Here is a 13447-nt window from a genome sequence, read left to right as displayed (position 1 = left end):
TGTGAGCACTTTGATCTGGGTAATGGAGTCTTCAGGTCAGAGAGATTTTCTTCCGTCTTATCCTTTGCCTTTGCCCCCATCCTCTCCTGGGGCAGAGCTCACAGGTCTCGTCCCGAGCCGCCTGCTTCATTCACTGTGTCCTTTGGTCTGCCCTGCTAGAGACCCCCCGATTTGCTCGCTCACGGCCATGCCAGGGGCCTCACACTCTGAGGGACCAGCCTTTGATGGGGGGAGCTGTCGAGACCGTATGGAGGCCGGTGCCCTGGGACCCACCGGGCGTTGTCACAGCTGTTCGCTCACAGTCGCCTCCTCCTGGCTCTGATCCCCATTCTGAGAGAAGGCGCCACGTCTCCAATTAGGTTTTCAGTTTGTGGCCAAAGAGAGAAACCTTCTGGTGACTGAACTGTCTAGGGATGCTTCCTGAGAAGGACGAGGTGTCCCAGGTGGAGTGGATGGCCACTGCCTGTTGTGGATGCACGTGACCTCAAAGTGTGTTCTAAACACTTGAGAGCTATGGGATGTGATTGGCCTGTTGCTTTTTAAAATTCTCTCTGTGTGGGTGTCTTTACCTGTTTCATTGATGACACTTTTGAGGATTTTTCAAAAACAGTTGCTAAGCTTCACTGAGCATCGTCTTCAAATCGTATCTCGGGGCAGGCACATGCTCCTTCCTGTCACGGAACCCGACCCCTCACACCTGCCCTTGGATCGTCCCCACCCCGTGCGGTGTGTTCCCCGTCACCGCTGCCCTCCCCCTTCCAGGTGCTGCTGCAGCAGGGCCCCCGGAAGTTCACGCGCTGCTCAGAACATGAACCTGGCCCAAAGTGCCGCCCGCAGGACGCAAGCGCCGCGTGTCCCTCTGGGCCTCTGCCGCCCCCACCCCGCCCAGGTGTCCCCCTTTCCCTGCGTCTGCACCAGCAGGTGGAGTCCCCGTCTGGCCCCCCCAGGTGCATTGGTGGGGAAGGGACTTTCCCTTTCGTGCACCAGCCCTGTGCGGTTCTCGGGGTGAGGCCGGCTTGACCCCCTGTCCGTGCGATGGGCCCGCCTCCCGGCCGGCTCACCAGCAGCACGCACGTCGCCTTCTGGACCAGAGCGCCTGGGCTCCTTCCCGGAGTGGGTGTTTTAGCCACCCCCCCCTGGACTCGTGTAAGAAAGGAGTCTGATTCGGCCCGAGGTCCTCTGCGCAGAGCCGTGGCCCCATCTGGGACTGGGGAAGACAGCAGGACAGGTGTGTGTGGCCACCTCGCCCTCACCAGCTCGTGCTGCCCGCTGGTTCCACCCCCGCTCCGTCAGCTCAGGGGGCCTTTTTGAATGAAAATCAGAATGGAAGTCTCGAAGGTGCTCTGCTCCAGGGGCTGCAGGCTCGGGGCTCACGGCCCCGGCTACACGGCCCGTGTCACCATCACTGTCGGGTGCTGTGTACTCGGTTTTCTTCCACTTCAGCTCGACTCAGGTCTTTGTGTATGTGCAGAACAAAGACCACTTTCAGTCCAGGCTGTAGCTACACATTTTCCTGACCATGTAGCAAGTGACTGGCAGATTCTGTAACGGGAACCCATGGTCACCCTGGATATCTGTTACTCTTCGTTCTGTATGTAATGCATTTGATTACATGTTACTATGTGAGGAATGTAGGAAGTGTCTTTACAAGGGAAGTAAGAAAAATATCAGTGCCAGCTGAGTTTTCTAAGTTTTTACTTGTATCAGCTATTAGGCCAATTCACAGTTTCTCTGTACTTTTGCTCGAAAAGTTCTGATTCAGCACACTTAATTTACAGCAACAGAGGGACTCTCATTACCAGACAAAGTTGTTCTTTTATTGTTTTCTGCACCATGGTCTGTGATTAACTTACTACCCTGGTTCTTGCTTTGCAGCCCCGGAAAGATAAGCTCTTCTTGGTGTCCGTACTACAGCAGTGTTGGCCCCAGAGGCTCATAGAAATAAGCTCTTGGGCCCATTTGGGGCTCTCTGCTCCAGAAAAAGTGTATGGTTAGTGTTGGAACCTTGGGCTAGCTATTTTCTTTTTGCCTTATTTTCTCCATTCTTGCTAAAGATGGTAGTTTACTCAGCTTAAAATAAATTTTAAAACTTTGAACAATTAATTGACCATTTCTAGTTTTAATGCAAAATGTTGTAATTCTAGGGTTTAAGTATCATTCAACAGTAACCCTTGATTTTGACCTTGTTGTAGAAAAGTAATGGAATTGCAAAGGAAAATAATATAATATAAGCATTATCCATTTATTCATGAAAGATTCCCCCACCAATTGTACCTAAACAGATTTCCCCCCCTTTCCCCCCAAACCCCTCCCTGACTCCGTACTTGAAAGGCTGTGGCCTTGAATAAGCTCAGCGGCAGCTCGGTGACCTGCAGGAACTGACTGCGCGCCAGGCAGGTGTGCTAGTGACAGCCGCCCAAGACCCAGACACCTGGCAGAACTGCCGGTGGAAAACCCCAGAGCTCAGAGCAGGCGTATCCTGGCAGCAGGGTGAAACGAGGAGATGCTGAAATCAGGACTGCATTTAACTCCTAACTGGCTGGCTGTCCCATGCCCTGGGGACATCCAGGAGGAGGCCGGAGCTCCCTCTACTGGAGTCCGGCCCATGGTGAGGCTTCCAGGCAAGGGCCAGGCTGGACTCTGGGCTCTCGGTCCAGAAGGGACTTGGGTCCTGGCTTTTCCTCCAGGCTCTCCCTGGAATTGGAGGCCCATCCCAGAAAGAGGCACAAGAGGCCATGCCGACTGCCTCTGTTCAGCAGCCAAGATGTTTACTCACAAAACACGAATGAACAGCCGCTGTCAAACTTTTGAGGAAAGTAAACACAAAAGAGGTGATCTATGTAAGAAAATAGAACAACTAAGAGGAAGTGACTCCGAAAACAGAAGAGGCTAGAAAGAATAAACCTTACTAATTTGTGGAGAGTATTTAGTAAGTATAGAAATCAAATATTAATTTGAAGGTCTGGGAAATACTCATTTAATGCATATCGAGGCAGGCAGCACCGGTCAGTGCTGTGGGGAGCGGTGCGGGGGGCAGTGGCTGCCACGGGGGAGGGGCAGTGACAAGGAGAGGGTGTGGGGGGGGCCCCTCTGGGACCAGAGGCTCAGTTTACTGAGCAGTTGCTGACTACGGGTTGCTCACTCTGTGAAAAGTTGCACACTCTGTTATACTTTAGTTAAAACATTCATGGAAGGTGAAATAACTCAGCGCTCACGTCTTCGAATGAAAAAAATGATTCAGCAGTTTAATGGAAAAGGCAGAACCTGGAAGGAACCCTGAAGCTTTTCTCAGAACTGGGTCTGTCTCCCTAGGGGGTAGTTTCTAAAGTCCCTGCGCTGAGCCCCGAGGCTGGCTGCTGGGGAAGGGGCAGCCCTGGGGCACGGATAGAGGGGCTGCACCAGGTGCTGGCTTTGCTCTCAGGAGGATTCCCATGGGCGGGCATCGTGTACCTCTGAGAAGGCAGGCGAATAGCCGGGCCTGGAGTCCGGAGGAGAGGTCAGCCAGAGGTCGGCACTGGCGGGGGGACCTGAGCTCCCTGCTCTGTCCGCAGGGTGTGCTTTCCACCCGGCCTCACTGGGGGGACTCCGACCCCTTCCACGTTCAGACTCTTCTCTGTCTTTCGGGGGATGGTGTGAAGCCAGCCGGTAGCTGGCTTTGCCAGCTGGACCGCCTCCGTGGGGCTCGGATGAAGACCCCAGAGGAGGCCACTGTGGCCAGGAGGACTTAGGTATCCGAACAAAAGATTAGTAGGTGCTAGGCAGTTCTGTGGTTGAATGAATAGAAGGCAGGGCACCTCTTCTTTTTTCATACATTTAGTTTATTTTTTTTAATTATTTTTGGCTGTGCTGGGTCTTCGTTGCTGCGCGCGGGCTTTCTCTAGTTGCGGCGAGCAGGGTGTCCTCTTCGTTGTGGTGCGCGGGCTTCTTGTTGCAGTGGCTTCTCTTGTTGCAAGCGTGGGCTCAAGAGCGTGTGGGCTTCAGTAGATGCAACGCGTGGGCTCAGTAGTTGTGGCGCACGGGCTTAGTTGCTCTGCGGCATGTGGGATCTTCCCGGACCAGGGCCCGAAGCCGTGTCCCCTGCGTTGGCAGGCGGATTCTTAACCACCGCGACACCGGGGAAGAATGCACCTCTTAATCTGCACTCCACCTGTGGACAGATCATCATTTTTTTAAGTGTCCATTTAGTGACCCGAAGTCACCCTGCGATTCCCCTCAGATGCTGCGTTAGAGCAGGTCATCCAGGGTGTGGTCCACCCGGCCCGGGCGAGCTCCGCTCAGTGCCCGAGGCTTGTCCCCCACATAGGGCCCCCCCACCTCCGCCTGCCCCTGGAAGAAGCCCCGGCCAGCGCCGCCAACAAGAAGCTTCTCCATCACGTCCGGATGTCAGTCCAGAGCCAACCACCCCCTCCGCCTGCGACCAGCCAGTGAAGGGGTAAAGGGCGGGCTGGACAGAGCGGGTGCCCATGCCCTCCCCCGCACGCCCTGGGGGGAGGGGAGCATGGACATCCCATTAAGCGTGTATCGTCCCTTTAAATGCATTTCCCCGAGGTTGGTGGCCTGTAAACATGAATTTTCTTTATTGTCTTTTCATGCTGCTTTCAGATGAGCTGCTGTCTTGCCCTGAAGACGTGAGGCTTCTGAGCAAGGCCTGGGCGCCAACTGTGGGCTGCCTGGACCTGCTGTCCTGGCCTTAACGTTCTGTGCGAGGGAGGAGTAGATGGTCACCAAGAGCGAGGGCCGGGCTGAAGCCCCCTGGAGGGTCCAGGTGCGGGCCAGCTGCTGTCGTAGGCGCCGTGGCCTTGCGTCTGCCGTCTGCGGGGTCGAATGACCGGGCTCTACACGCAAGGGGGGCGGGGACGTGTGCATTCAGTCCCCAGCGGCGACCTGAGTGTGTCCCACTTTTAGCCGCAGGACATGAGCGTCGGTTGGTCAAGACAGGAGGGTCGAACCCTGCTGAGGAAGCACCGTCTCGCTCGTACATGCTCCTCGAGAGTCGGGTTTCCTGGATCGTTCGTGTCTTGTGTGTGAGGCGGGGGCTGAACGCGCCTGGCCCCGGCGGGCAGCGTCTGAGCGCCAGGCACGCTAACAAAAGGAGCGCAGTCGTGTGGGACCCTGAATCACTCCTGGAAGTGGGGCCCCTCTACACCCAGGCGTCTAGAGATTTGGCCCCGAGTGAGCTCGGGAGTGTGTGAAGTCTCGGGGTGAGGGGTTTCTGTGGGCCCACCCGCCTCCCTGCACAGACAGGTGTGTTTCTGGGCAGCAGGGACTGGGGCGGGCTGCTGGGAGGGCAGGCGCACCTGGCCGGCCACTGTCAGGCCGTGTCGCCGCAGCACCCACGCTGGGCCCCACGTCACCCGCTCCCGTCTCGTTCCAGGCATCAGCAACGCGGAGGCGCGGCAGCCGGGGAAGGCCCCCAACTTCAGTGTCAACTGGACGGTGGGCGACTCGGCCATCGAGGTCATCAACGCCACCACAGGGAAGGACGAGCTGGGCCGCGCCTCTCGCCTGTGTAAGCACGCGTTGTACTGTCGCTGGATGCGTGTGCACGGCAAGGTACTGAGGCGCCCTTCCCCACCAGCCTGCCCGGGTGGCCGCCCCACACCTTGTCTCTTCTGGGCGCTCTTGGCTGACAGTCTGGCCCTGGCTCCTCAGATTCAAAGCAGGCTCAGCCCCCCACCCCCAAACTCCCACCCCAGCCCGCCGGAACCTGGGACTCGGCACTCCCGCGGAGTCCTCCTCGGGGCCCGCAGCTCTGGGGCGCCCTGGGTTCCGACCTGTGTGTTTAGAGGGCTTCAGTGGGGGTTGGGGGCTTTGCAGCAGCAAAGGCCCTTCTTCCCCACATAAACTCTCCTCTGGTGAGTCAGTATGTTCCCAGTTTCCATTTACTTGTAAGTCGGGTCAGTAGCTTTTATTTGTGATGGGCAGAGGTTGCTGCATCCCCGTGGCGGGACCCTCACCCGCGCAGGGGGCCGTGGGTGGCTGCCCTGCTGATTCTAAGATCTGCACAAAAAATGGGTTGGAGGAGGTGCGGGGGGGCTCGAGTTCTCCCTGTGACCAAACGGCCGAGGTGGTGTTTGTTAATGACCTGCAGGTGTGAAACCCGACCTTGGAGTCTGCTGCTGGCCAGCAGCCCCTGTCTGTTTAACCTGGAAGCCGCCACTTGGGGCTGAGGATGCAGACCCTCAGGGGGTAGCCAGCGTGGCTCTGTGTGACACGGTCCCTGGGGATGGCAGTGTCCCTTGGTTCCCCCCCAGAAGCAGCACTGTTTGAAACGCCGTTTTTTGAACATCATGCTGAGTTTCATTTTCTACCGTTGTTGCTTAAACAGTTGCACTTGTTTTTTCTTTTAAATCTTTTTACAGGTTCCCTCCAACTTACTGCGCTCCAAGATCACTAAACCCAACGTGTACCACGAGTCCAAGCTGGTGGCCAAGGAGTACCAGGCCGCCAAGGCCTGTCTGTTCAGAGCCTTCATCAAGGCCGGGCTGGGCGCCTGGGTGGAGAAGCCCACGGAACAGGACCAGTTCTCACTCACACCCTGACGGGCGTGCAGCACGGCCCCAAACCTCGCAGCTGAACCGGGGCAGGTGTGGGATGTGTGGGAGCTGGGCGCACGGCACCGTCCCCAGGGGCGGGCGCGCGGGGCGCGGGGTCTGGCGTCAGGGTCCCGTGTCACCACCTGGCATCTCTCTACAGCAGTGTTCCCCCTTTTGAATCATCCAGTGACTGCTTTCAACCTCAGTTTACATTTAGAAGTTGAGTTCTACTGAGTAGGGCTTCCTGAAGTTTAGGAAAAATAGAAATTACTTTGTGTGAAATTCTTGAATAATTAATTTATTCAGAACTAGGAATATGGTTTATAAAATAAGAAATAACTATGTCAGGTCACTCTTATGCCACATTACTTTGATTGCAAAGAAGCATTTATATACGGAGGGAGTGAGGAGATAGATAGGAGGCAATAGCCTAAAGAAACTGTACCCCTGTCCACATGTAGGTCCCTGTTCCCCGCTCGGAGCCCACGTCCACAGCGCAGCGGCCCGCAGTGGGGCGCATGGGGTCGCAGCCAGGTCCCTGCAGCCTCCAGCGTCCTCTAGAAGTTTCTGTGCTCCTCGTAGGACCATATCATGGAAAATCGTCTCTCAGTTGACTTCTAAATAATCAGAGGTCAAACATGATCAGTAGGCGTGGCCATTCATTTGGGTTTTTTAAGCAGTATTTAACTTTTAGGGACTAGAAGGGATCCACAGGGGCTATTGCACAGTAAATAACCTAGAATTCCCTCTGGTCCTTCCTCTGAACCTCCTGGATGTGAATGACTGTCCTAAGATCTTCACAGGATGGAAATAGAGCTAAGTAAGTAGGTATTCATTCTTGGAAAATGCCACTTAAGGCGTATTTGCTGATTATTCTTTCCAGCTTTATCAAGGACACGTTTGCAGCATAAGTGTCCAGGCTGAGAGCTGGCGAGACAGCGTGTTGCTGGTGGGGTCTCGGCCAGGTTGGGATGTTGGTGTCACGGCAGGGAAGGGGGTGGGTGGTGTGGAGTCGAGGGTGCCCGGGACACTGCTCGGTACCCCAACAGCACACAGGCCAGTCCCAGGCGGGCCGAGCGAGCCGGGGGTCAGGGCAGGCGGGCAGGTGGGGACCCCGGGAGGCCACCCCGCCCTGACGCAAAGGGCACAGCACGCTCCTCCCGCTTCTGTGGAGGATCGGAGAGGAGCTTGGTGCCCTTTGCTGAGTCAGCACCAGTTCCTGGTTCTGGGGGGTCTTGGGGGTGCCATAGGCAGAGAGGGCCCTCCAGCCAAGTCCAGGCATCAGGCTGTGTGCCTGGGTGTCCCATGTCCTTTATGGGCTCAGAAAACTCAGAGCAGGAGCAGGACGGCCACTGGCACTTTGGGCCAGAGCCCGGGCGCTCAGAGTGGGAGACGTGGTCCCAGAAGGTCACGTCTCCAGGTGTCTCCGCGTCCGCATGGAGACTTGAGGTGCTGCGCCCCGTGGGCGCGTGCAGGGCAGGGGGGAGGGGGCCACACTGCCGGGGCCTGGCCGTGTCAGAGGACGAGGGTTGCCCACGCCGCCATCTCTGCAGGGCGTTTTCTTGTCCCGACCCCGTCGGCACAGGGCTCGGGCCCGCGTGGCCCGGTGGGGCCTGCTGTGGTTTCACCCGGGAAAAGAAAGGTGTCTGGCGGCGCCGGCCGACCACAGCAGTCTCCTGCACACTCAGAAAAGACATCTGTGAGTCCCTGCATTTTTATTCTTATCTCTATAAATGGTATTTTTTCTAATGGGGATTGGGAGATGGACTTAGTTTTTAAAAAATATGTGGATTTTGGTTACAAAGTCCAGAGGAATGATACTGCACGTGCACACGAGCAGTCCAGGACGCCCGGCTCCCCCTCTGTCAGCCGACTGTGGACCTGAGCACGATCCCCCCCCACCATGCCCCAGCCCAGGTAAACGAATGCCTTACTGTGTGGGTCCGTGCCGCGTGGCTATGCCCTGCTGCCTCTCCCGGCTCACATTTGTGCGACCGTCCAGGACGGACCTGACGCGGGGCTCCTGCCCCGAGAGCACGCAGCCCTGGGGAGGAAGGTAGCCAAGGATCGCGGGCGAAGGGGTCGGGGACCGCTGGGCGGCAGGGCCAGGCGGGGCTGCGGGGAGTCGGGCTGTGGCAGGAGGCCTGCACAGCCCCTGCTCCTGGGACAGGGCAACTGGCACATTCCTCTGTAAGCAGGAAAAAGGAGGAAATGCACACCCCCCAAAAGACGAATCAGGGAGCGCAGCCCGCCGTGCATCACCACGTAGGCATTTCCTTGAGGTGTCGTTCTGCATCCAGGGTCCTTAATCTGGGTTTTAGAAACTTTGGAAATCTGACACAACCAAGCCCTTGATCTTTTGAGAAAAATCTTAAACTTTGAGGACATTTTGACCGGTGGGGTTTGGGAGGGTTTCTGTTCTGTCTCGTCAGCTAAGCCTGTAGTGTGTATTCTGCAAAGACACTGGCCCTGCTGTGGTGCCTGGGGCCACTGGGCAGCTGTCCTGCTGGCAGGAAGGTCCGCCATAGATAAGTCTCATTTTATGACCCGAGCCAGGGCTTGTGGAGAGGGTGGCCAAGGTGGGGGCCGTGATCACTGCTTGCTCAGCCCTCAGCCCTGCTCGGGGTCGGGAGGCCTCACCTCCTCCCTGCAGTTTGACTCTGAGTCTTAATGGGGCTTTTTGTCATCTTTTTCTATTTAGAGATTTTTATTATAATCAAAAACAGTTATTTTATTTTAAAATGTACAAGCCCACATTTCACGAGGTATTAACTTCTCTGGAATTTATTTTTTTTGAATAATTTTGTTGCTTTCCAGACTATAGAATCCCTGCTTTCCTTGTAATTTCACGTGGCCGAGCCTCCCAGTCTCCTGGGGTGGCAGGTCCCAGGATGGAATTGGTGGGTGCTGGGAGCGGGGAGCACGCCCTGCCCTTTTTCTCCAGGAACAAATGAAAAAGACAGATGGGTTTTTTCCATTTCCAAAATATTTTACACCAAAACGTAAGGTCTGCCCCAACTATAAATTTGATCCAGCGCGAGAAGTAAAATCCCATCTCTAAACTCTATGAAATTAGTGAATCTCTCAGGAGGTTTTCTTTTTATCAAAACTATACGAATGGAAAGAGCAGAGTGTTGGTGATCGTGTGAGTCCAGCTTCGCGTGTCCTTTTCCTCGGCGTGTCCTGTGACAGTCTCTCCCTGGCCAGAGGCCGGCCCGGGGCACTGGGGCTCTGTGTCCACATGGCTGGGAGGGAGCGGCTCTGGCGATCTGGACTCTGAGCTCCTGTTTCCGGCAGCGCGTCTGCGCTCCCTCGTCCGGTGTTTGGAGGCGCACACGCGCCCCCAGCCCCGAGGACTCTTCATCTTGGCTGCGGCTTGGGCTGCTGTTACATCACGGACCCAGTCGTGAACAGCTAAAGGCGGTCTGTGGGATGTTCGTGGAATGAGCCCCAAAAGCTGTTTGCTTCTCCAACTTTGGGTTATATGCTGTTAATTTTATTCTAGAATTCGGACACTTCATATGAATGTAATCCCGCCGAGAGCGCTGTCACTAAGGCACACTCCTCGGTGCCCCCTGTGTGTCCACTGATGTACAGGCCACACGTGACCCCCTGCATGAGCTTCCTCCTGCACCGAGACCAGCCAGAACCGAGCATGAGACCCTGTCACTCAGACAGAGGACTTGAGGCGTTCTCAATAAAACCATGTTTCGCTACCGCAGCCTCGCTGAGATTCTCTCTCCTCCCTGGTTGTTTCCCTCCTTGGTCCGGAGTAGGGTTTGGGAAGGTGTGGGTGGGCGCCAGCCGAGGGCACTGGGCCGACGCTCCACTCCTGTCATCTGTGCGTGACTCTGAGCACCTCCCCTGGGGCTTGGGCCCTCTGATTCCCACCCCCGCCCCACGTGGGTTCCTGGCACACGCCGGCCACTCCCACATGTTAGGCGGAGGAGTGGAACTTGCAGAGCTGGCCCTGCTCCTGCCCGGCTCTAGAGAGGGAGGATGACGTGAGCCCACGTGGTGTGAGGCGTGTGGAGCGCCGTGGACGGGACAGCAGAGGGGGAGCCCACACCAGCTCGTCGCTGGCCAGACTGTCTGGGTGTCGGCCACAGTGGGGCAGCTACCTGGTTACAGGGTAGAGCGGCAGTGTTCAGGGCTGGCGTCTTGGAGGGCCGTTCACAGTAAAGTGGAAACCTGGCTGCAAAGCAGTACTGAAGTTCGCGGTTGTAGAGAAATTCGGATGCTTTATGTAAGAAGGATACAAGCACACACGGAACAATCTGGAAGAGGCTGAGTCTGCTCACTGTGTGTGAATGATGGGATTGGGAGTCATTTTAATTTTATTTTCCTTTTTAAAAATTTTATCTCCTTGTCCGACATTTCTATATCAACATGGAAAGCAAACAGGAAAACCTTTTGAAAAGTCAGAAGTCCCATACAAATAAAAAGCAGCACTGTTATAGACAAGTAATTTACTGTCCTTTGCATCCATTTTGATTCCGTTTTCATTTCTTTCCCCACAATAAAAGCAACATTCAAATGAAAATGTGTGTCATCAAAAAGGGCAGATTAAGCTTCAGAGAAAAGGTTGGGGGCAGCCTCCTCTTTACGAGTTCGTGGGGTCTTCCTGTGGCTCCATCGAGGGGGCAGGCAAGCCCCCGTGTCCTGTGACGGGGCTGACGTGACACGGAGCTCTTGTTCTCCTGCAGGAAAGACTACAGATCCACTCCTGGGATGGGAGGGGGGTCGGGGTGGGTGTGGTGGTGGAGAGAGGAGGAGGGGAGGGGGCAGGCGGGCTGCAGCTGGGGGGCGCGGGGAAGCGGCTACTTTGTAAATTGCCGTCATTTAATTGTTAATAGTGATTAACATTTAGTTAGTCATGTTATTATGAATTTCTTTAGTAAAGGCAGAGGGACCCTGGCGAGTCGGGGCACTGGCCCAGCAGCGAAGGTGCGGGAATTTGGGGAGAGGTCGAACCCAGCCGTTAGTTAAAATCACACCTTGTGAGCTCACGGTCATCGAGATCAAGGTACTGGATCCCCAGAGCCCCTCACTCGCCGTGCGCGTTGTTCTGCTGGGCCCTGGCGTCGGCCTGCGGGGGAGTTGTGCAGGCTGGACGCCCCCGCTCTGGCCCCCTCTGCTGCCCTGCTGTCCCCAGGTCCGAGAAAGGGGCGCAGGCTGTGCAGATGGCACCTGAAACGCGCCTGCCAGGTTGTGAGGGCGTCAGAAGTTGAGAAGGTGTTGGTGCAGCCTCTAACGGTCACGCCCATGACGAGAGGCATCGCCATTGCTTCCCGCGCCAGACACATGGGTGACGGCGACCCCGCTCTGGGCCGGCTCTGGGTGCGAGGGCGCAGCGATGAACCCACCGGGCGTCTGCAGGGGCAGCGGGCCCTGGGACTTGCCGGAGTATCGTGTGTTTTATTGTTATCTATTATATTCAGCGTGGGCTGCAGTCCTCACAGCCATAAAACTGACCGTCAGCTCATGGACACACATGCACACAGGACGGGGAGGGGGCGCGTGGCTAAGCATCGACTGGCACCACTGGACTGGGTCCGTAGGGCAGCTCCGGGCGGGCAAAGGCCCTGTTCTCGGAGCGTCTGCCCACAGCCCAGAGCGGCAGGGCTGCAGGGGCCGGGGCTCCCCACCTCTCCCCGCCCCTCAGCTCCCTGGGACTGAGGCCTCTGAGGCCAGCTGACCAAGTAGCCAACACCCCACAGAAAATGACCTCCTGAGGAGAAAGAAGACGTCTGAAGAGTACAGCTATTTGACAACTAGAATATTGAATTAGAGATTCCGTCAGAATATGTGCTAATCTTTTAGAACAGAGAGCCCAAGAGTTTAAAGTTAGCTTAATGAACATTCTAAAAGAGATAAAAAAGAAACCAAGAGAGCCAAGCACAATTTGAAATAGTGAACACAATAGACAAGCTAAATAATAGAATCAATTTACAATCAGAAAACCAGATGCAAAGAGAAAGAGACAAAGAAAAAAACTAAAATATCCGGACGCTAGCAGTAAAGTGTCACATCTGGCAAATGGGGTGTCTGTGCCATTTGTTACCCTTGCAAGGCTGTCGTTAGGATGCACAGTGAAGCCCTTGCAGATGAAATGGTAAGTCTGGGGCTTCCTTAAAAGAAGAAACGAAAACAACAAAAAAAAATAGGGCTGTAACTGGAGAAAAGGTCTAGTTGAAACAGCATTGGCTGAGTGTAGGAGACTGTTGGAGCCACAGCGCATAGGATGCAGTATACTCCTCTCTACTGTTACGTCTTTAACATTTTTCATAAGGAATTTTAAAAGTTCAAGCATAGACTTTTAAAACTACCATCTTATGGTACTCTAAGTGCTCTGGGATTTTTTACACAAAAGCAGGTAATGCACACACACACAATTTTACCACAGTAAAATGTGAATTTTCCAAGTTTTAAAAATGGAGGCGGGGCATAAAACGGTTTTTAAATCACAGTTATTTACTTCTTTGGAGAGCCATTTTAAGGGTATCTTCATGGAAATAAGGACTTCATGCATCCGCTGAATCTTCTGTCACCGCTCACCCTGCCTGATTTTTCTTCCTGACACATACTGCTCTGATGTAACTTGGGTTTGTTTATCTGTCCCCAACGAAACGTAAATACTGTAGGTCAGAGGCATCAGTTCACGGCTGTTCCCCGTCACTTAGGACAGCCCTGCCATGCTGCAGACAATAAATACCCACTGAATTAACAAAAGCAAATGATTAATTGTTAAAAAATGGTGCCTCAGAGCTTTGACAGAGAAAAATCGGCCTTGAAAGCAGTTTTGATGAAATGCTTAAATAGAGAAACAACATTTAAGAAATCTTGCAAGAGGCCTACAACGTAAAAATTATCAGTACAGTGGTAAGTCTATGGTGGCTGTAAAAGCTAAA

General features: G+C 54.8%; 1 protein-coding gene across 2 annotated transcripts in view; it reads left to right on the top strand.

Moving 5' to 3' along the window:
* The window catches only part of ADARB1 (adenosine deaminase RNA specific B1), a 37765-nt gene extending 31223 nt beyond the window's left edge, over nucleotides 1–6542 (top strand). For both annotated transcript variants that reach the window (XM_007452486.1, XM_007452487.1), the window contains 2 exons: nucleotides 5375–5553; nucleotides 6363–6542. In XM_007452486.1, the coding sequence (XP_007452548.1) occupies nucleotides 5375–5553; nucleotides 6363–6542 (359 nt within the window). The remainder of the gene's footprint in view (nucleotides 1–5374; nucleotides 5554–6362) is intronic.
* The last annotated feature ends 6905 nt before the right edge of the window (nucleotides 6543–13447 follow it).

This window comes from Lipotes vexillifer, unplaced genomic scaffold (genome assembly GCF_000442215.2).
Source record: "Lipotes vexillifer unplaced genomic scaffold, Lipotes_vexillifer_v1.1 scaffold545, whole genome shotgun sequence".
Taxonomy (NCBI): domain Eukaryota; kingdom Metazoa; phylum Chordata; class Mammalia; order Artiodactyla; family Lipotidae; genus Lipotes; species Lipotes vexillifer.
The sequence above is the reverse complement of the archived record's forward strand: the minus strand, read 5'-3'. Positions and strand labels throughout refer to the sequence as shown.